This window comes from Sarcophilus harrisii, chromosome 5 (assembly GCF_902635505.1).
Source record: "Sarcophilus harrisii chromosome 5, mSarHar1.11, whole genome shotgun sequence".
NCBI lineage: Eukaryota > Metazoa > Chordata > Mammalia > Dasyuromorphia > Dasyuridae > Sarcophilus > Sarcophilus harrisii.
In genome coordinates, this window is record NC_045430.1 from 221,136,527 (window position 1) to 221,159,455 (window position 22,929).

Sequence of the window (22,929 nt, forward strand, 5' to 3'; positions counted from 1 at the left end):
TGCTGTCAAGGATTATAGTATATCATAGGTATACATGTATGTATGTGTGTGTGTGTATGCATGATAAATAATGAAAACATATTTTAGGTGTCAAGGAAAAGGGAACTAAATAGATTTTATCATAGGGGTTTGCCTGAAGAATAAAAAGGTTAAGTAGCTTGCCCAGGATCAAATTCAGGTTAGACTAGAATTTAATTTCTTTTGATTCCAAACTTAGCAGAGCATCTTGTTTCTCTTCTGCTGTTTTTATGTTGACTAGTTTTTTGAACTAAAAAACTATGGCATGTTCTGATGAAAATCTTTTTGCAAGCAAACTCTGGTTAAAATTATTATTTTCTCCAAATTGTAAATGTGAAGAATCCTGCTGGATTAGCATTAATACTGTTGATTATTATGGTAGCTATATACAGCCACATTGCTAGATGATCTGCACCCTGAATGATAATGTAGATCTCTGGCAAACTGTGCTTCAATAAGATGTGTCATTTCTACATAGAAAAATTTTCATTTGAAAAGATTGTGCTGTTCCAGATTAAAATATTAGTCAGACTCAAATATTTCCCTCTATAGGGGTCTCTGGTAGCAAGAAAATAATCATATTGTATTCTTTGAATTAGTATGCTATTTGGGAAAACAGATTATGCTAATGACTTGGTTTACAAATGTATAAATGATTCTAATAGACACAATCTTCAATGGCTGCTTAGATGTTATTATACCAGAGTTCAATTGAGCATAATCTATTAGGATTAAAAAAAGTGTTTTTGTTTTTGTTTTTTACTGAGGGCAAACTTCTCTTTGTAACAGTATTTAACTGTTAGAAAAGCAAGTATTTCCTTATTTAGGGGCCTTACTATTATCTCTTTTTCTTCCCAGGATGGAAGGCTTCGAGTAAATGATCAACTGATAGCAGTAAATGGAGAATCCCTGTTGGGCAAGACAAACCAAGATGCCATGGAAACACTAAGAAGGTCCATGTCTACCGAGGGAAACAAGCGGGGAATGATTCAGCTTATTGTAGCAAGGAGAATAAGCAAATCCAATGAGGTAAAGAGAAAAAGGGGAGCATTTTATTGAATAATTTGACATCCAATATTTCCATTAAATTCCATTATGACGCTTAGTTGGGGGACTTAATTAAATTTTAAAATATACTTTGAGACCTGGTATACATAATGATTAATTTGAATGTAATTTTTATCATTTGTACTACAATGTTGATGTCTTTTTAAAAAATTACCTCAACATGCCAATTGAAAACTTGTTTATTTGTAGGTGAATTTCACCTCTCCTCTGTTTTCTTGATTTGTGTACGATTCTGTGCTTTCCTCACCCCCCCCCCTTAATATACGCTAATAGTTAATTTCATTTTTAATGGAGAAAGGGAAGAATTCTTGTCTATGTTTAGCTCTTTAACTTTTTTTTGCACACTGCTGCCCTATATGCAGGGAAAGAGCATTCTTTTTAGCCACTTCATCTTTTCAATACTTTCTCCTGTAGTAGGGTCCACTTTTAATTGGGAGATAGAAATATGGAGAAGAGCAACAGCCTGCTTTTCCCTACCTACTCAGACAAATTAATTTCTAAGCTTTCTAGGAACTGAATTTTTTCTTCATTGGAATTGTCTCCATTTGAATGACATTTTTATGGGTATGCACAATGGCTATGAAATTGCTCCCTTTTCAAACTTCAGAAAGTGGAATTGTACATATAGATGTATGTGCAGGTAGGAAAAGTTTATTAGTAGTGATTCTTCCTCTGAAGATACTCAAATCATCTTATCCTTATGTTACTCTCTCCCCTTTTCCATGTACAAGTGGAAAATGTCTTGTTTAACTTGTTTAACTGAAGATGCAAAAGTGTTACATTTAGTTAAAATTTCAGCAAAAATTTGATAGTTTTTTTAATTTTTAGATAAAGCTTCAGTCTTGATAGTGGCACATTAAGTGAGTAATGGGAACCATGATTTCCATTCATAGATGACACGTTTTAAAATATATTAATGAGATGAAAAAAAATTTAGGCTATTTGTAGACTTTATTATTCTTTTTTTTTTTTTTAATAGAAAGCAAGGAGTATTGAACATAGCTGATGTTGAAGACATTTAAAGTTGGCTTCATATCCTGCCAATGACATCTACTGACTTAGTGCCCTGGATCAATCATGTAGCCTCTGCAACCTAGGGGACTGAGGCTTCTTAAACTGTGTTTCATAACCCCCTTTGTGGTCTTGTAACTGGATGTAGGGGTTGGAAATTATGAGTTATTATTAGTAAATGTTTGATTTGCATATTTATTTTATATACCTATATGTCTGAGGTCATATAAAAATTTCTCAGGGTCATGTGTAGAAAAAGTGTAAGAAGCCCCACTCTAGGCGGTTCTGTAAGACTTTACTTTGCAGAGAAAATGCTAAACTGTTGTGATAAAGCAACTTGAACTAATAGTACCAGGGAAATCCTAACTTGTTTCCTTAAAGAAAAGACATACAAGGTGGTACATATGGCAATCATCTAATAATCTCATAAAAATTATCAAATTGGATGTCTCTATAGCCTAAAAGTGACATGAAGCATCAGGAAGTTATTCCACAAATTATGTTAAGTAGATTATTTAATAATTAATAACAAGAGTCAAAATAAATGCCAGATGAGAAGTTAGTACATGATGCAGTTGCATGAGCTAAAACTCCTACTATTTTAAAAAGTTGTCCACTTTGAAAAATGGGAATGTAGTAGATGTTACTAGATTGTTAGATTGATGGCAGAGTTGAAAGTGTTGTCTGAGTTCAAATCCAGCCTTAGACACTTGCTAATTATGGACTGAGCAAGTCACCTAACTGCTTTAGTTAGTTTCCTTATCTTTAATATGGAGATGATAATAGCTTATTTTTACCTTCCAGGAGTTTTGTGAGCATAAAATGATATAATATTGGCAGGTTAATATTAGTGCACATCTTAAGTTATCAAAATGAAAAGATTAAAAAAAAATCTGAGAAAATCATTTAGTAAACAGTTATTCTTTTTATTAAATGAATAAGACAAGGCAGCCAAGGATAACACTAGTTACACTAGAAATAATTTAACACTAAAGATGATGGAAGACTATTGTTTCACCGGAAATATCACCTCAAAAAATTTATGGATTTGCCAAACCTGCAGAAAATTTGATGTGAATCTTCGAGAGATCAAAATGTGAAGTGTAACTAATCCAGACCCATATGTAGAATGGCATTTTAGTTATTTCTGTCCATAAATAACAGCGGAGTCATCATATTTTGGCTTTATCAGCTTTCAACTTCATACAGTTTGTGAGGAAGTACCAAAAACCTAAGGTCACAGGATTCTTGATTTGGAACTGGAAAAACATTCCATCCCTTTCATTTTATGTATAGGGAACTGAGGGGTCCAAGTTGCTTAAGTGCCTTACCCAAAGGTTATGAAAAGTGGTAAGTGGCCATAGTGGGATTCGTTCTAAGTTTCTTTGATTCTAAACTAGTCCTGTGTTTACTAGCTATCTTACTGCTTTTCAAAAAGCACTTAAGATCTCAAAAAAAAAAAAAAAAAATTGGGATCAACCAAATACATTTGGGGGAAAAATTAGATTTCTTCTAAAGGTCAGAGAATTTAAAGATGCCTAGGAATTGATTTTCCAGATATTTTAAAGGAGGAGATAGCAAAGAAAATATCACAGATAGAACTTTTATTCAAATATAAAATCTTTTTTTTTTAAAAATCCCAACCTAAATTCCTACTTTAAAAAAAACTCAGTCAAATCTTCTTGAGAATAATTTATGTTCATATTACAGATATCTGTAATGAAAATATGTAAAAGAAAAATGGAGCCCGGTAGAAGTTATTTCCTATGGTATAGTTTCTTTTTTAAAGAATTACTCATTGGTCAGGTATAGAAAAATATGATATTGCTCTGTTTTTTCTTTGTTATTTTTTTGAAAAGCATTTAATTTAGTAATTTCAATAATGATATAAATGTAGCCCTGAAGTCTCTCCTCAAACAAGATGTTCACCCATATGTTGAAATGATCTACTGATGACTGACGCATCTACAGAGGTAACTTGGCTCAACTTTCTGGGGAAGACTGACATCAAGCGAAACTTTAAGCAGAGAGACATCTGCTCACCTATTGTGCTCTCCATGGCCATGCAATCTAAAATTGTGTCAGATTATCCAGTCACTTTTTCTAAGTTTGGATTATTACGTATTTAAATAATTGTTATATATTTCCCATTTTTGGCTTTTTTGTTGAGATACCACTGATGTGATTTAGGCATCAAATGATGTATTCAGGACAGTCAAATGATGTGTTTGGGGTTCAGCTCCAAATATTGAGATTGATATAGGCACTTAATGTTGGCATTTGATCTTGTGAAGGATTCACAATGACCATTCTCTTTGGCAAAAGGTTGGTTTATTTAGAAGAAGAGATACAATAGACACCAGGAATGTAAATATGAAGTAGAATTGGGAGAGCATGTAGTTAGCAAGGAATTTTTAACAATTAATGATGGAAAAGACAAGTTTCCTAATGTAACTCACAATTAACCAGGAAAAAGGGAATAATACCCTATGAGGTTGGAATATGCCCTTAACTGGCAGGCTAAATCCATTGATGAGTTTAGCATCCTAAAAGAGGTAGTTAGCTATAAGAAGGAGAAAGGTACAGTGACATGGGTTGGAGGGATGAGAGGAAAGATACCATTAGGCATGGGGGGTGGGGAGGAATGAGAAGAGACACAACATGCAGTAAGTAGGAGGGGAGTGTGGACCCTCCAAGGCAGAGTGCCATGATGGACTGTAATCCAAACGATGGACAGATTTATAGGGAAAATTTATAGGTTTGATATAACTTAGATTTCTGCCTCAACATAGCAAGGTGGGACTATAAGATTGAACTGATCCCCATCAGTGCCCTTCCCTGTTTGTCTCGGGGAGTAATTTTGTATGTTCTCCAGGCTCTCTCTGCAAATCCCATCTAATTACATAGGGCCTCATCTCCTTCATACATTGGCTACAAAAGACACATCCTGTTGTCTCTGGGCCTTATCTTCTATAGGTTTCCGTGTGTGTGTGTGTGTGTTTACAACTATTCTCTGTCTTATTTTCAAAGCCTGGGTTGGGAAGATTGCACCTTTTTTTTTTTTTTGGGGGGGGGGTTTCCATGTATATTTAAACTTTTCCAGCAAATATTTGTAATGCTTTTGAAAGCTGTAACCCCAGAGATGGCAAGGATTAATTAGATACTTTTAGGATTGAACTTTTCTATGGAGTCTAAAGCAGAAAAAAAAATTGGTGTGAGGAAAAAAAAAACTCTGATTTCACAAAGTTAGAAAAGATAGTGAATATTTTTTATTTTTTTTAATGAAAAAGGAAAATGTATCATTTTGTCATGGAGGGAAAAAAAATCAACTAAGTCTCTAGTGTGAAGTAGTGTACCTTGCAAAGTCTATGTCTGTAGAATAGAATTTACATGAAATAATTAGTTCTGCCTTTTTTTTTTTTTTTAAATGGTTCACTGTTGGTTTCCTCATCTGTAATTTGAGATTATCGGACTAGGTGGCTTCCAAAGATTCTTTCCTTTTCTCACTCTATAATTTTCCAAGGTGGAAAAAAGTGTTCTTCCTAAAATCTGCATCTGCTGTTTCCGGTAGAATTGCTAGAAATAGCTATAATTGAGATAAGGTGATTTAGAGAAAATGGTGACATCACTTTATCCCTTAGCAGGGATTGGTGTTTATAGTGGGTCTCCTTTATCTCTTAATAACCTTTAATTACAAATTTTAATGAAACCACCTGTAAAGGAACTATCATAACCAAGGGGAACATGAAAAGTGCTTAATTGCTTCTATAGAATTTTCTCACTTTCCCTGACTTTGTTTTCCTTTGACATTTGTTCCAACTTGATGTGTCTCTTCTTTTTAACTCAAATTTTCTTTAAACAAAATTCATCAAAGGGTTTAAAACAAAGCTATGAGACCTTCCAGCAATTTTTTTTTTAGAAATTAAAAGATAATTGTATCTTTTGTTAAATATTTATGCATTTGATTATTGATGTCTTCATTTAAATCTGCCTTTTGAGATGCTAATTAGAAATGATGGGGAAAGGAATCTTTCCTGTGAAAATGTTAAAGTACTTAGCTCTCTTTTCAAAGCATATCTTTTAGAAGAGGGCAATAGTTGCTTCTCTAAAATGGAGATAGTGGATGCTATTTTTTCTTATGTCTATTTCAGTATTTTTTTTAAATAAAAAAGTTTGCTGTCAACCTCAAGAAATATCAAATTACTGAACTACCAGAAGCATTGAAGTAATACATTTGTTTAACAAACTTGAATCTATGCCGCAGTCTCCTGGGAAAATCAATTTTTGGTATTGTACAGGGTTACTAATCTCCTTAATGTATGCACCCATTTACAATACATGGGAATAGTTGTTCTTTAAGGGGCCTGGGAATGTTGGTTTCATAAATCGTTTTCATTTCTTATTAGAATCTTGGAATTTAGCAGTCAAATTCTCCCTAAATTTTTCTTTGATTTCTTTACATCAGAGGACTTGAATATTGTTTAATTTACTTTTCAGTAAAGCTTCTACTTGTAATCTGCAATTAAAAAAACCTAATAAAACAAATCCTCTTTTTACAATTTAAACCTTATTGAGTCTAATTCACTTGCACCGCAAGTTTATTATTCTCCTGCAGCTTGACGTGCCTCCAATTGTAATTGTGTTGACCCTTCAGTGCAGTAAATCTCCCCAGTGCTTATCGAACTGGGAGAGATAAGTCTACAATTCGGAACTTCATTAAATATCTCATTTATATTAAACAGACGATAGCTTCTAACAGAAATAATCATTTTTACGGACTATGCAACCCCTCTCAATTGTGTCCTCATAGGCTGGGAATGCTGTGAATCCCCTCCTTATACCCTTACCCCAATGTCTGGCAATAAGCCAGCATCAAAATGTCATAAGATGTTAGTCCATTGGGCTGACTTCAAAGCTCCTGTTGTGAGTATTGCATTTAGGAGTATTTTGTTATCTCCCGGAGGATTTTAAAGAGTCTATAATAGCCTGAATTCTATTGTCATGCTAGGCCTACAAATAGTATGAATTATAAAAATTATGAGACAGCTTTCACCATAGTGCAAATTGATTCTCCCTCCCCAAATTTACAATATTTTCTAAATTTTAGATCTATAGATGTTGTAAATGGCTCCTTTCTCCTTGTATTTTGCTTGCAGTAGTAAAGTTTACAGCTTGCTTATGTCATAACTCATTTGTTTTTTCACATCAATCCTGTGAAGTGGGTTGTTATGATCCTCATTTTACAAATAAAAAAATGAGGTTGTGTAGCTTCCTGAGTTTCTCAGGGTCACATAAAAAAAGGTGCTTAAATTGGGCCTCCATTTCAGATCTTCTAATACCAAGGCTGCCTCTCTTACCTTCTAAATGTTCAATTGGGTGTTAAAAAAAAGAAAGAAAGAAAGAAAAAAAGAAAAAAAAATCCTTTTCAAATATAAGATGAGAAGCTATATAATATTGGTTTCCCAGAAAAGAGTATCTTAAAATTTATGTATACTATCACTTCAGTAGGTGTTTTCTGAGTTATTTAGAAGTTAAAAAGCCCAAATCAGGCCAAAGAAAAAAGTCTAATAAAATTTTAGGTTACATTAAGAAAGGAATTATGTTCCAAAAATGTTATCTTTGGTTTTGTAGTAAGCTACGGACTTTCACTAAAAATATCTATACTTTAAATATTAACTAAATAGTATTTAATCTGAATTTCACTCATTATAACCACATAAACACACAGAAGCATTTTATATTGTTATTATTATGATATCCTGACTTGAAGAATAGTTTTAAAAAATAATCCCATTAGGCATAGAAATGTAATTTATGATCTCTATAATTATAAGGAAGTAAATCATACAGTCATGGGATGATCGTGGGAAACAGGCTTAGAAGCCAAAGGAAAACAGTACATACATGCATATGTGTGTGTCTATATATATATATATAGACACACACACATAAATATATACATACAAAATAATCTCCCCCCCCAAATATATGTATGTATGTGTATATATATTTTTCTCTCACTATCTCTGTCTATATCCATGCCAGCTTTCATTGTAAAAGATCTTACACCAAAACAGTCTCCTAAAGAAGTTTGAATTAAGTTGAGACAATTAGCTGTTTGAAGAAATAAGCTGCAACACAAGATGAAAATTAATATATTTATGTATACACATATTAAACTATATGTGTAACAATATGTATGCATGTCTAAATACTTTTTTTTCCTACAAGGGCTGAAATCTGAGTGGATGTCACAGGAATGACAATATTACATGGCATATAGCTGATTGTTAAATAGAACCATCATCACAAATAATGGTGGTCCAGAGTGATAAATTTTAGTTTCTTTGGGAAACAGCTATGTACAAGCCAAGTTGTGGTTCTCCCTGACCCAATTGCTGATAAATGGATCTTTAATTCTAATCTCTTCCTATACAGGCAAAATCACCTGGGAGCCCCTCTGGGCCAGAACTGCCTATTGAAACTGTACTGGATGACAGGGAAAGAAGAATTTCCCACTCCCTCTACAGTGGGATTGAGAGTCTTGATGAATCTCCCACAAGAAATGCTGCACTCAGTAGGATAATGGGTGAGTCATATTAAACTCTTATTTTATCATCACTTAGTTTTGTCCCTTCATCTTTGGTTTTTTGTTCCCTAATAGCTTATTAGCATTAAATTCAGAAGGGACATGTCTAACAGAAAAATAATAGTGACATTTAAAAGTAATGCTCACCTTTCTAACTGTGATTGAAAGATAAGAGATTCCCTGTAAGTATTTAAGAAAAGCTAATATGAAGAAAGTAAATCAATAAATTGATTTTGTTAAGTGAGTTTTAAATCCCTAACCAGGTAATAGAAAATGATGGGATAATTTAAGAATATATTCCAGAGTATTTTAATGTGTTTGGAATGGCTAAAGAAGCAATATTAAAAATAAAAAGTCAGCTTATTGGACAGTGCCAGGAAGGATGACAAATTGTGTTGACACATATTAAAACTTTACCTAAAGGGAGAAAAATACAGTTTGAACAGAAATTGTCATTGGTTTTGTGCTTACCAGGTTATTTATTTATTTCAGTTGTATTTGTATTTTTCTTCTTTCATGACACTAGTTTTCAAATCTTACACCTAATTTTCGGCATCATTTGTTTGAATTCAGCACCATACTGTCTGTATGGCCCCTAGTGGGTAATGAGGTTATTAGCACTTGCTCAGCAGCAATTCAGTTTCTCACTAACAGATCCAGTTAATAAATACTTGCTTTACCGTTGGAGTGGTTGGATTTACTGAGTTGCTCATCGTGGGATTAGTTTGTGAGGGTTTTCGGATTTAAAATAAAAGAAGTGATTTCATAAGAATAGTACCTGATATAAACCACTTTTATAGCTGGAATATTTTGCAAGCTCTAACCTATAGAATATCTTTTGAAGTCAACTCTTTTTCAGTTCATACATTTAGAATTCAAGGTCTCTGTTTCAGTTCATACATATAGAATTCAAGGTTTCTTGATGGAATTTGGTGAAAACAAGAGTGAATTTCATTTATTCTGCAGACTTTTATTCAATGCCTACCATGTCCAAAGGTCCTCTTGGGGATATGTGAAATGAATTCATTTCAGTCCCTGCTTTCTAGGAGCTTACAGTCTTACAAGGGAGATCAGACATGGACACAAATAATTCTACTACAATCTGGCATGGATTTTCCTTAGGAGCATTTTTAGTGTCAAAAGTTCCCAAATCCCATTTTTTTTTATCATGTAGCAAACATAATTTCATCCTGTTTCTCTGTTGTTGCTTGACAAACGCTTTCTTTTTGTGTCCTTTGAAATGGTGTCATACAATGAGTTTTTAAAAATTCGAATAGTTTTCTGTCTTTGCACTGTTATTGGATTTTGTACACTGGCTTGACTTTGATCTGAATGAACATTATTCATGTTAAAACCATTTTCTTTTGAAGGAAGATCATCCCCTGAAAGACAGAGAGAGAGAGAGAGAGAGAGAGAGAGAATGAGAATGAATGTCTGTGTGTCTGTGTATACAAAGTGATGTACTGTAATTTCCCCTTTATTATAGGAACATAGGATTTGCCATACTGGATCAGCCATTGGTCCATCAGTTCCAGTAACCTGCATCCTGCTTCCAAATCCTGATGCTTCAGAGGAAGGCGAAAAATAAAACCCAATTTATTCATCTAGTGGCATTTTGCAGTGCTGTACAGGGGTTGGGAATTCCTTCCTTTTTCTCATGGGCTATTGCCCAGGTGTCATTAATCATGGCTTCATCAGCCCTTTTTTTATTGTCTTATGCTTGATGTTCCTACCCCTGAGTCTTTATGTGTATAATAGTTTTTTTTCTTTAATTCAGATATTTCCTATGATAATAAGTCCTCTCATTATCTTTGTGCTATGTGATATATGCTTCCCTTTATTTCCTTAAAATTTGTTGACAGTACAATTCAGCTTTTTTCTCCTAGGTTGAAGAAATGTTTGTCTTCATGTTAAGTAAAACTGGTGTTGAGGAGTTTTGATACTTTCTTAAGCCAGTGAATTACATTTAATGCTGGAGATTATAAGTATACTTTGCGTTAAAATTTTTATTTACTACTTTGTAATTAACTTTTCATTGTAAGCTAAATGGTCTTTAGTCCTTAGTCCATGTCTATTCTACTGTCAGATACATTAAAATACTATTGCTATTCAAATGGGAAACAGTACGGTAGAATAATATCTTGGTTATTAATATAATACCCAATACTGGGTACTAATATGATGCCCAAACAAAAATATTAACTATGACAAGCTGTTAAAGTAAAGAGAGCCACTATCTGAATAGAGGTTTAAAATATACTTTCTCCCTAAAGAACTGTGGGGCTTTTTGCTTCCAACTAAGGACTATTTCATTCATTGCATTATATCCCAACTATCTAGCTTATTCCCTGTTCCATACCAAGTACTTAATAAATACTTATTGATTGAATGGAACTCTTGGAAATTATTCAACAACTAGATCTTGCTTGGATGATGGTCCTCTCCTACTTTTTGTAAAACAGTTTCCTCTAGGCATCTAATGGTGTTATTGTCCAGAGGTCATTTCTCAGTTACATTACATTGAAAATCTAGTTGCCTAAATTGAAAGTTTCATCAATTCAAGAGGGATTGGGAATATTTCTCATTGAGCACTTTCATGACCTGTCACTTAAAAGTAATCTAAAATTTCTCAATTAATAGAAGAATCTGCTTCCCAAAAAATGAGTGATCAGTTTCTTCAAATACATAAATATCCAAATATGTGAGTGGGCAAAGACCTGGAGAACAGGCTTTAGAGTCATAGTACTGGAAGTAGCCTTAGAAATCATTTATTCCTGCACTTTCATTTCATATTTGAAGATCAGAGGAATAAGCTGATTTGCTAAAGGTCCCTTTTAACTTAGATGGAAATAAAATTCTTTTCATTCTCAAGACATCTTATTAATTAATAACAAAACTTCTCAATGTCAATGCTTCATAGGAAGACAAGGCTATACTTATTTAGTAAAATTTCATCAAAAATGTCTGTATAGAAAAGTAGAAGACTTTCTGATCTTTTTTTTGTTTTATGATATCATAAAACTTTTATATATTTTAGAAACACTTTTGTAGCTTTCTTAATTGTTGTTTAATATCCTAACTAAAGAACTATATAGTGTTTAAAACTGAAATGGACTTTAGAGGTTATTTAATACAATCCTTTATTTTATAGAGAGCCTAACTGACCTCATTATCTCAGGTTGAATAGGGAAAAAGTAACAATGTCAGGATTCAAGTACAGGATTTTGACCTCTTAGTTCAATCTACAAGGTTCCTCAAGGGAAGTCATAATTAGTATTCCAATCATATCCTAAATAGTAGAGAAGTAATTGGAGATGGAGACAGTTAATTATAGTTTAAATAGTGTTAATCTCTCCTAAAATGGATACAAATGTAATCTTTATTGCTAGTCTGAAAAAAAGATATCAAACAATAGTTTTCATCTTTTTTTTTTTTTATGTACACAAGTACTAATAAGCAACAAATGCATTAATGGCATAAAACATAATTCAAACTTTGGATGATTAGAATTGGTTATATAAATTAATACATTATCTAAGGTTATAGGACCCCAGAATTTTGGTAGCTTATTTCAGAAATGACTTTGTTTGACACAAAAAATATTTGCAATGTTCAATTTAATAAGTCATTTTCTTAGTAACTGCAATTATACTATCATGTGAATTTGAAAAGTAATTTTCTTAAACATTTTTCCTATGCTAAATAATGGAATTATAAAAAGAGATTAATGTTGTTGTTTGCTTTTGAGTGTGATTAAAAATCAAAGACAACTTAAGAAATATTGTTACATTTTTAGATCAGCTTTTTTATTATGTACAATATTGTTTTCTATGTAAATTATTTTCAGTGAATAAATATTTAGGAGAATATAATTTTGTAATTCTCTGTTTCACTTGTACTCTCAATGTAACTGATAAATCACAGTCTGAAAATCTATGGGGTTTATGATGATAAATGATTTTGTGAGACTTTATCCTTCATTTATAAGTTCCTAAGACAACTGTTGATAGATTTCATTTCAATGTCAAAATTTAAAACTTTAAAAAAATATAGTATAAACTCATATTTTCTCACACTTTTACCTGAATTGTATTTATTTTTCTTTCTATTAAACATTCTAATTCTTTTGATGGCTTAAATCTGGTATAAAAGAAGTAGAGAAAACAAAAAAAAATCTCTTTCAACCATAAGGGAAACTAGGATGATTAGTGGACTTAAAACCCTTACGTTAATCAAGAAATAGCAAAACTTTATTATGTGCCTACTATGTGCAAGGCACAAAAGATAAAAAGGTAAAGGAAAAAAACAATTTTTCCTCACAACAGCCATAGTTTTGAAGGGGAGAAAAGCTTATGTATATGTATTTGTCCTTATAAGTAATTTTGTATATAGCCAAGATCAAAAGGGAATAAATACAAGTATATACAAAGTTATTATGACATAATTTGGAACGATTAGGAAACGTTTCATGCAGAAAATGGTATTTGTGTTGCATCTCAAAGAAAGAAGCAGAATTAATTAGGAATGAAGTTGGAGTGATCTGTGCACAAAGAATAGAAAGAAGGATATTTTGACTGTATTAGACAGTGTAAGAGGGACAATAATTTCCAGTGAAGCTCAAATGGTACATTGGGTCCAGCTTGTATATAGGGCAAACATTAAGTGGTTTATATTTGATCCTAGAGGCAAAAGGAAGCCCCTGGATGTTTGAGGGGTTACATCACTAAATTGGCCCTTATGGGAAATTAGTTTGGCAACATCTTGGAGGGCAGTCTGGAATGGAGAGAGAGAAAGAGAGAGACAGAGACAGAGAGAAACACACACACAGAAAATGACTTGAGGCAGTAGTTAAAATTAGTACCATAATTTGAGTGAGAGATAATCAGAGTTTGAACTATTATGATGATTATATCAGTGGAGAGAAAGAGGTTAAATGCAAAAGATGTTGTAAATGATAAAACAGCAAGTTTTGATCCACATAGGTAGAGTAAATAAGGATAATCAATGTTAAGATTACAAAATTGGGAGACTGGAAAGATGGTAATACCTTTGAAAGAAAAAAGGAAGTTTTGAAGAGGAATGGATTTAGAAGGAAAGATAATGAGTTCTATTTTTGATGCATTGAGTTTTAATGTCTTGAGGACATTGAGTATAAAATATCCAATAGGCCATTCTTGATATAGTACCAAAATTTAAGGGAATCATGACTGGATATACTGACTACCACATAGAGAGTTAAACCTATGGGATCTTGATTTTACTACGGATTCTAAGAGACTACATGAAACAGTCATTTCAATTTTATGAACTTTTAGGATACATAAATTGATATATAGGTGACACTTTCTCTGTAATTGTTTTCTTTTTAATCCTAAGTATTTTATTTTATGTATATAAAACTTTATTCTAAGATCTGCTTGCCCAGATTGCCAGAGTAGGCAATGACATACACAGAATTTTAAGAACCTTTGGATAGAACATTGATAGGGGCACCATCATGTGGATAATAAACCAACAAAGGTGACTATGAGAGGTAGTGACCATGACAGGTACATCATGACTTGGCAGAATAGTGTTATGAATACTAAGGAACCAGAAATTATTCAAGGAGAGAAAATGGTCAGTAAATAAGTTGTGAATGATTAAGACTGAATAAAATCTATCAGACTTGTCATTTCAAAGATCATTGACTTTGAAGAGAATGGAAACTGTTGAGTGTTGAAGTAAGGAAGGACCCAGATTGTAAAGAATTCAAGAATTGGGGGCAGCTAGGTGGCACAGTGGATAGAGCACCAACCCTGAAGTTAGGAGGACTTGAGTTCAAATCTCTGACATTTAAACATTTCCTAGCTGCATGACCCTGTGCAAGTCATTTAACCACAATTGCCTTAGCCAAAAAAAAAAAAAAAAGAAGAAGAAAAAGAAGAATTCAGGAATGGATAAGAGGAGAGGAAGAGCATACAAGAAATGCAGACAATTATTCGTAGAGTTTGAGAAAGATAAGAAAGATTAGAGCAATAGCTTCAGTAAAATCTAGTGGATGATTTCTCTCTTTTATTTAAGGATTTTTAAAGGATAAGTAACATTTGGTAATGTTTGAAATCAGTGAATAAGAAATTTTTTTATAAGAGAGAGATTGAAGACTTGAGAAGCAGGGGGATGTGATCTAAAGGAGAAGATGAAAGGAATTGGGGTGAAATGCTCATATAAAAGCTATTGCCTTGGTAAGAAGAAGGGCTGACTCCATCAGAAACTAAGAGAGAAAGAAGTAAAAGATACAAGCTAATGTCAAAGGGTTTTCAGGTAAAGAAAATGGGAGGGGTTCACAGTCATTGATATAGGTTTTCTCAGTAAAGTAAAAAAAAAAACAAAACTTTAAAAACATGAGGGAACCAACTGGGGAGCAATAAAATGGTTTGTTGGAGTGAGGGCTCAGTTAAGATTGGATAGCATGAATTTGTAATGTGCCCATTACATGTATCAATTACTTGCCATAAAGATTTGTTTGAAAGAATTGGTTGTTTCATTTGGAGAAGTATGGAGGATTGGATTGCTTCTTCAAATATGTGATAGGATATATACATGGTAAATTAGATTTGATCTGCTTGACCCCAAGCAGAAGAACTAAGGACAAAGGATGGATGTTGCTGAACTAGCCTTCAAGAACCCAAGGTCATCTTGATCCTTCAGTATGATATCTGAGAAGAACTTTAACAGTGACTATAGAGGATAATCTGCCCCTAGTCTATTATCAGTTTTATAGATGAATGAAATTGTTTACTTATCACCAGAGACCTGGTGTGAAAATATTTAAGGATTCAAGTCCTTTTGCATTTCAGAGGTTGAGAAATATTAAATTAAAATTAAATATTAAGTTATCTCTGTGGATGCTGTTCTTAATTCCACTGATCCCTTCCCATTATTCTCCCAAACCCTTTTCAGAGAAAAAGAGTAGAAATTTTGTTTCCACTCATAACAGCTGGAAATGTTACATAAGTGATGTTTACTTGAATGGAGGATGGGTCCAGATTTATAATTGGCCTGAATAAACATATATAATACATGTCAACATGCCATGCTTTTTATTGCATACTGATATCTTGGAGTCAGAATTCTCAGGCTTCTTGATCACTAACAAGTAATATAATTCTGAATCTTAGTTTCCTCATTCATAAAATATGTATAGTAATATTTAAGCTAAACATGTGAAAAGTTTGTGATGAAAGATTTTTATAAACTTTGTAGTATAATGGACTAAATATACTGGATTTTTTATTTCATTGGTAAGTGGAACACCAAAGTTATTAAATTTCAATATTAATACAGGTCAGTTCCTTCTTGAAATTGAGTCTTTAAGAGTTGTCTCAAACATAGATGACAAGCTTATAATCTAATATGTCACAAATCATTTTAGATTGTAATTGGGAAATGCTTTTTTTTTAAATAAATAAAAGTAGGGTACAGCATAGAAAATGTTGTTTGGAAGTTTTTTAAGCCAATGTGGGACCTACAGGGATTATTAGCCTTGGACATTTAGAGATTCAGTGACTTGCCCAGAGTCACATTGGCTGTGACAGAATTTGATCCCTATGAATATAAGCTTTTTTTTAATTCCAAAAGCAAAAAAAAAAAGGGGGGGGGGATGGGGTGGGGAGTGAAGTTCTTAGTTCATCAAAAAACTGATTGCATTTTTTTCCCCATTCATCAATAAAACTTGCTATCACTAAAAGGCATTTTTTTCATCATCCCTAGCCACTTATGATCGTGGCTTATTATTTACATGCTTTTCATCTCACAAGAATGTACACAGATGCCAGTAACATAAACTCATCTAGCATAATGCTTTAAACACAGTAGGAGCTTAATAAATGTTTGGTGAATTATATAAATATAATATAAAAGAAGACCCTGATTTTGATTACATTGAAGCTTTGTATATTAGGTTTTGTTTGTACTTTAAGATTGTTTTAGCACTCTTTATGTTTAGAAAAGTGGACTTGAAGATTCCATTGAGAGATTTTTTTGTTCAGATGTGTTAGGTGAAAGAAAAGAGCAATTTAAATTGTTACACATCTTTTGAAAAAAAAAAGTTCATCATGAAATACCCAGATTATTTGGGCACAGTAACTAATCTGCTCATCTCAGGAACAGAATAATTCTTTTTAAAAAGCTACACTTAGTATAAACTCATGTGAATGCACATTTTAAAAAATGATGGAAATGAATTAATTTTGTATAAATAGTTTTTGCTATCAAATTAGGATTAGATTTAATTCTACCTCACAGTATTATTTTGAGGCTCAAATCCTACAATTATTATCAACAACAACAATATTTAGCCTTTACCTTGTACCTTAATGTTTACAGAGGATTTTATAGATGTTATTTCATCTTCAGAATAAACCTGAGAATAGTACCTCCAGTTATAGTAATATTTTATAGATGATGATACTGAAGCACCCAGGAGTTCTAACCTATTTAGAGTCACTCAGCTAGTAACTTAAGGCTGGATTTTAACTAAGGTCCTCCTGACTTCAGATTTGGTGCCATCTAGCTGTCTGTTTCAATTATTTTGCAAAAATTAAGACGCTATATAAATGTCATATATTAGTATTATGAATCCTTCCTCATGTCTAGTTCTTGTGTTTAAATTAACTCTTTGTTATTCATATCTTGCCCTTAGTCTCTGAGCCCAAATGCCAATTAGTTAAAATAACGAGTAAATTTAGGGACAATATTCTAGCTTTTCATCTCAAGGCACAACTTTTTTAAAAAAGTGAAAATTATTCCAAGAATAGGATGCTACTTCACAAACAACTCATCACTGTCAGAATGCCTGTCATTTGTGTTAACAGGCCATTCTTTACCCAACTATAATTTCTTTGATGGAAAGGTTAATGTTTAGACTATTAATGTACTCATTTCCAAACATAAAACTTACAAGACTGTTAACTCTTAGGTTCACATAGAATATTCTAGGAAAAGATCCATGAAGCCATATGTAACCTTAAATGTTTCTTCTTATAATGAATCTGTAACATCATCTAATTATTCTTTCTAGATGCCTCCTGCTGTAATGAATCCAATTTTCTCCATGAATCACTAGTAGAATATATTCCTAACAGTGAACACAGTAATTTAGCATTTTTTCCTTTTCTTCTGCAAATTGAAGATGCCCCACAATTTACATTTTCCACTTATCTTTTCTTTTCCTTCCTCTACATACTTCAAGATTTACATGTAGTCTGTCGCGTAAAGTTAACTGAGACTGAACAAAATGATTCTGTGTTCTTGGAATTGAACTTTTAATTGTTGAACCTTTAGAGGTGGTTTCTTCATCCAAAACTTTCATCTTATATTGCCTTTAGCCTAGGACTTTCTGCCCCAACCACTGTTTCTCTAAGGACTGGGATGAGCCATTTTGATATAGGCAGTTTAGGGAACTGAGGCATTGGGGATGTGTAAGGTAATAAAATAATGGAGGCATTCTAAATGCCAATCAGTGATGGGAGGAACCAAGGAAGCTCAGTTCCTTATTCTCTGCCTTCAATTTAAATAACATATAAACAGTTTCTAATAGAGGAAACACTTTCTTCATGGACTTTTTCATAATATAAAATTGATTGTTGACAATTAGTAAAACAATATTTCCTTGGGGCATTGTGTTAGCTTTATTTCATAGGGTTCTTTTTAGTAGCTGTGTTGTGTCATAGTGTCTTAATGCTGAGAATAGTTATCTAATTCAGCATATATTGGAAATGTGGATTCCTTCTTGAATACCATTGGTCTTCCAATCTACTTTTGAGAGTGTTTGAGTGATGTAGAACTTAAATAATTTTTTAACAATTATCCATTCTACTTTGGGAATTGTCAAGAAGTTTTTCCTTATTTTAATCTGAAATCTGCCTCTATCTAATAAAATTCTCTCATCCTAGTTGTGCCCTGAGAGGCTCTGTAGGACAGATGTAATATCTCCTTTTTGGTATAGCATTTACAATGTTCCCAAGTCTTCTTTTCATTAAGGTTCAATTTTTTTCCCCCAGCCATTTTGTTTAGGACAAGTCCCCTCGCCATTCCAGTTGAGTAGCTAAATGGTACCATAGTGTAAAAGTATTAGGCCTGGAGCCAGGAAGACCCAACTTTCTAAGTTCAAATTTGACCTTAGACATTTATTAATTTTGTGACCCTGAGCAAGTCATTTAACTGTGTCCCAGTTTCTTCATATGTAAAATGAATTGGAGGAAGAAATTGCAAGCTGCTCAAGTGTCTTTGTCAAGAAAACCCCCAAAAGGGGGAAAAAGAATTGGACAAGGCTAGAATGACTAACAACAAAATGATCATTCACCCTCCTCTTATGATAGGGCTTTGGTTGGCATATTTTCTAAGCACATCAGAAAAAATCAATCACCCAAGTATAAGGCATAGAAGAGTTTTGATTTACATTCTTTTTTTTTTTTTGGAAAAAGAAATCTATGTTGATAAAATGAAATTCTTAAAATATTGAAGTACTAAATAAAAAAAAATTGAAAAACTAAATATTGAAGGATCCTTGCATAGTAAAAAAAAAAATGTTGGATTAAATACTCAATTTGTAGTTCTGTAGCATTTACAAATCTCTTGGCAAAAGGCCATATTTTTTCGACAAGAAGAGGTACGGAGTAGACTTAGTAATGTGCTTGTCACAGGTAATACCCACTTAGCTTTTCCCCAAGTTCTAGATAAGAAAAAGATCATACAAGGAAGTGACCCAACTGATTACTCTGTCACTTTGTAGAGGGGGAAACAAGTCTGGAGAAACAAAATTATAAGACTTACTAAGTCTTACTAAGAGAGGCAGAACAAAGGTCACTTGATAACTTTGGGAGGGGAAAACCAAATCTTTATCCATTATCAGCATTTCTCATTCTGCATTTCAAAAAGGAGAAACAGGTAAAATGAATGGGAAGATGAATGCTATTAAAGCTATGATTTAGTGATCTTCCTTGTAGCTAAATTATATTTTTGTATCATTTAAACATATTAAATAATCTCACCACAATTGTTTTATCTAAATTTTAGGACCTAAAACGATAGTTACAAAATATTTCTGGTGTATACTTTAGATACAAATCATTAGGGTTGCTAAATAAAGTCATTCTTAGAAGCTAAGTTTTTACTAGATGAAAAGAATGTTTTCTTGTGCATCCAGTGGTGAGTTTCTTTCCCCCATCTACAAATTATATGTGAAGACTTAGCCATATTTTAAATTTTGTCTTCTATTAGGCTGATTAAGATGCATAGCAATTTTGACATTTTTAAAAAAAGGAAAATCACACACACACACACACACACACACACACACACATATATATATAATGATATTCTGGCCTATATTTATACTTTAATATCCTTTTTTTTTTCATTATTCAGGTAAATACCAGCTGTCTCCAACAGTGAATATGCCCCAAGATGACACTGTTATCATAGAAGATGACAGATTGCCAGTACTTCCTCCTCATCTTTCGGACCAATCATCCTCTAGCTCCCATGATGATGTGGGATTTGCAATAACAGATGCAGGAGCATGGGCTAAAGCCACAATTAGTGATTCAGCAGACTGGTAAGATCACAGTTCCAGGCTTGAAAACAATGGCTAATTGCAATTACATTTTCTCGTACTTTTTAAATGGTTGATCACAGTGCATATTTAATCACAGAATTTTTTTTAAAGCAGTATTCAGCCTTCACTATTTTCACACCCTTAATTATCACCCTTTTAATAAAAGAAACTTTTCATGTAAACTTATTGATTTTTATTAGCCTTTCAGCGGGTATTCTAAACAATTTAAGGGGGAAATTCATTTGTTTTTATGGTTTGCCAATGGCTGTTAAGTACTAACTATCATATGCAGCTTTGCTAATTTCATTAAACATTTTAAAATGTAATTTAGCCACATAAGCCTCCCCCCTCTCCTGCCTTGACTTACAGGATATAAAGATATAAAGGCATTTTGGACAAAATTCATATTACTAATGTTTAACCTTTGGAAACCAAGTTTTCTGACTAAAATTTCTTGTAGATTGATTTGATTCTACTGTTCATGTTTATTATTTATGCCAAATTCATTGACTCTTTGGACAGGCATTTTTTATTAATATGTTTTCTTTTGTCTGTGAAAAGAAAATAGTGCTTGATATTATTGAGCAGTTATGTATTATTTGAATATACACTAATTTGCAAGTTTAGTAATTATATACCTCAATAAACAAAATAAAAGGTCCCTTTGAGGAATTTCCCCCCTCCCTCCTTAGGTTGCAGTGATAATTAACACCAGCAGTATGAAGTATTATAGTGGAATTTTCTCATTGCCCTGTCTCTAGGGTCTTTTAGGAATGCATCAGCAAAATCCCACTTAAATGGTGGTAGCATCACTCCTTTTATTTGTCTCAATCTGTCATTCCTTTAAAAAAAAGATCCTTCTTTCTCTAATTTCCCCTTTCTTTTGCTGTCCCTTTGCTTTTTTTACTTCTTCTTCCCCTCATTTTTCACTCCTCCTTTTTGTGTTTGTTAATAAGCCAAACTTGATATCTAAGGAATTGATGTTATCAGTTCTGTATATTATTTTCATGAGCTTAAAAAGCATATTTATCTCCTTCTACTTGTTTCTCTGTTAATACTGCAGCTGTTATTGGAATAATTTTCCCTGTTTTGGGGGTCTTCAAGAACTCCATGTGTAGCTTTAAGAAATGAGGAGTGGGAGAAGAACATAAGTGAAGTTCTCCTGTAGAAAATATAAGAATTTTCAAATCAAACCACCTGGAACACTGGATGATAATAGCTTATCTCTGAGTGAATTTTCACTTGTCCATAGTCGGGGGGAAAAAAAAACATTGTACAAAATAAAACATATTTGAAATCTGCAAATGCTGTTACATTTACTTGTGTAGTTCATGTGTCTTTCAGAAAACAAAAGTAACAGCAATGATTATAGGGCTTAAGCAATCCCCATATTCATCTGGGGAGGGGGGAGGGAGAGTATTGCGATCTCCACCTTTACATGGAATTATTGAGGTCTTTTGGTAAAGTGTTAGCCATAGGAGCTGCTTACCATATTGCTTCTGATTCACTGTTTGGGAAAATAAATAAATAAATCTCAGAAATAGATTGTTGCATTCATTTCCTGTTGCTAATGGAAGGAGAGAGTCTTGGAAAATGGAGGCGCCTTGTGTGATTTTTGCTAGAAGGAGCATAGGGTAATGTTAAGAATATGGACGAAGGGTTATCCAAACAATGATGGCAGCTGTTCTGAATCACAGCAGAAAATGTAAGCTTTCCAGCCTGACAATATCTCTCTAATCCTTGATGAAAATGTTATGAAAACAAAAGGGCAATAAGACAGGATTAATAACTGGAATTTTAATAACATCAAGGGTCAAAATCCGGTTACATTCTTTAAAGAGTCCATTGTTGTTCTTACAGTCTTACTTGTTAAGCATGTTGATGTATTGCCCACTGCATACATTAATTTAATGGGTTATATTGATAGGAGCTCAGTAATAATGATGCAGCTTAAAGACCTTCACTTTCAAGTTATTTTTAGTAACACATCTAAGCTCATTTGATTTTTTTTTTAAACTGAGTATTTCTGCAATTCATTTGCAAATTGTAGAAGGCTGGCTGTGTCAAATGGATGTGTCCAATTAAAAGTTTTACTTTACTGATGAGCAAAGTATGCTTTTTGCAATCCATTAATTAATTTATAGCACATTAACGATAATGTTGCTGATAAAAATGATGGCATAACATGTGCCTCTTATCTTAGTGACAACATAATTTCCAAGGAAATAAAATAATGTAAAATTACACAAGCAAGTCACTAATTTTTAGAGTCAACTCTCACATGAACAGTTATCTTTTACTCCTTTTTAATTGTCAAGTTCTATGCAGTTCAAAAAAAAGACTGGGGATAAGAAGCACCTGCCAAAAGGTAGATTAGTTCAACACACTGAACAAAAAAGTTCTATATTTGTACTAGTTATCATCATCAGCAATATCTCCTTCAGGATTTTCTCTTGAACATGGATAGATGGATAGATAGATACATACATACATACATATATATATACATACATACTCCTGGATGACAATCTGGTTCAACTCAGTACTCCGTGGATATGTGGAGCACCTAATAACAAAAAGAACTCATGATCTAAGTACATTTTGAGGCTTGATGCTTGAAGGCAGCCACTGATTTATATCCTTT

At 32.9% G+C, this 22,929-nt stretch overlaps 1 protein-coding gene across 21 annotated transcripts in view; it reads left to right on the plus strand.

The window, feature by feature from the left end:
* The window catches only part of PARD3 (par-3 family cell polarity regulator), a 670,322-nt gene that overhangs the window by 402,279 nt on the left and 245,114 nt on the right, over positions 1–22,929 (plus strand). For all 21 annotated transcript variants that reach the window (XM_031939686.1, XM_031939702.1, XM_031939690.1 and 18 more), the window contains 3 exons: positions 877–1,047; positions 8,536–8,686; positions 20,096–20,285. In XM_031939686.1, the coding sequence (XP_031795546.1) occupies positions 877–1,047; positions 8,536–8,686; positions 20,096–20,285 (512 nt within the window). The remainder of the gene's footprint in view (positions 1–876; positions 1,048–8,535; positions 8,687–20,095; positions 20,286–22,929) is intronic.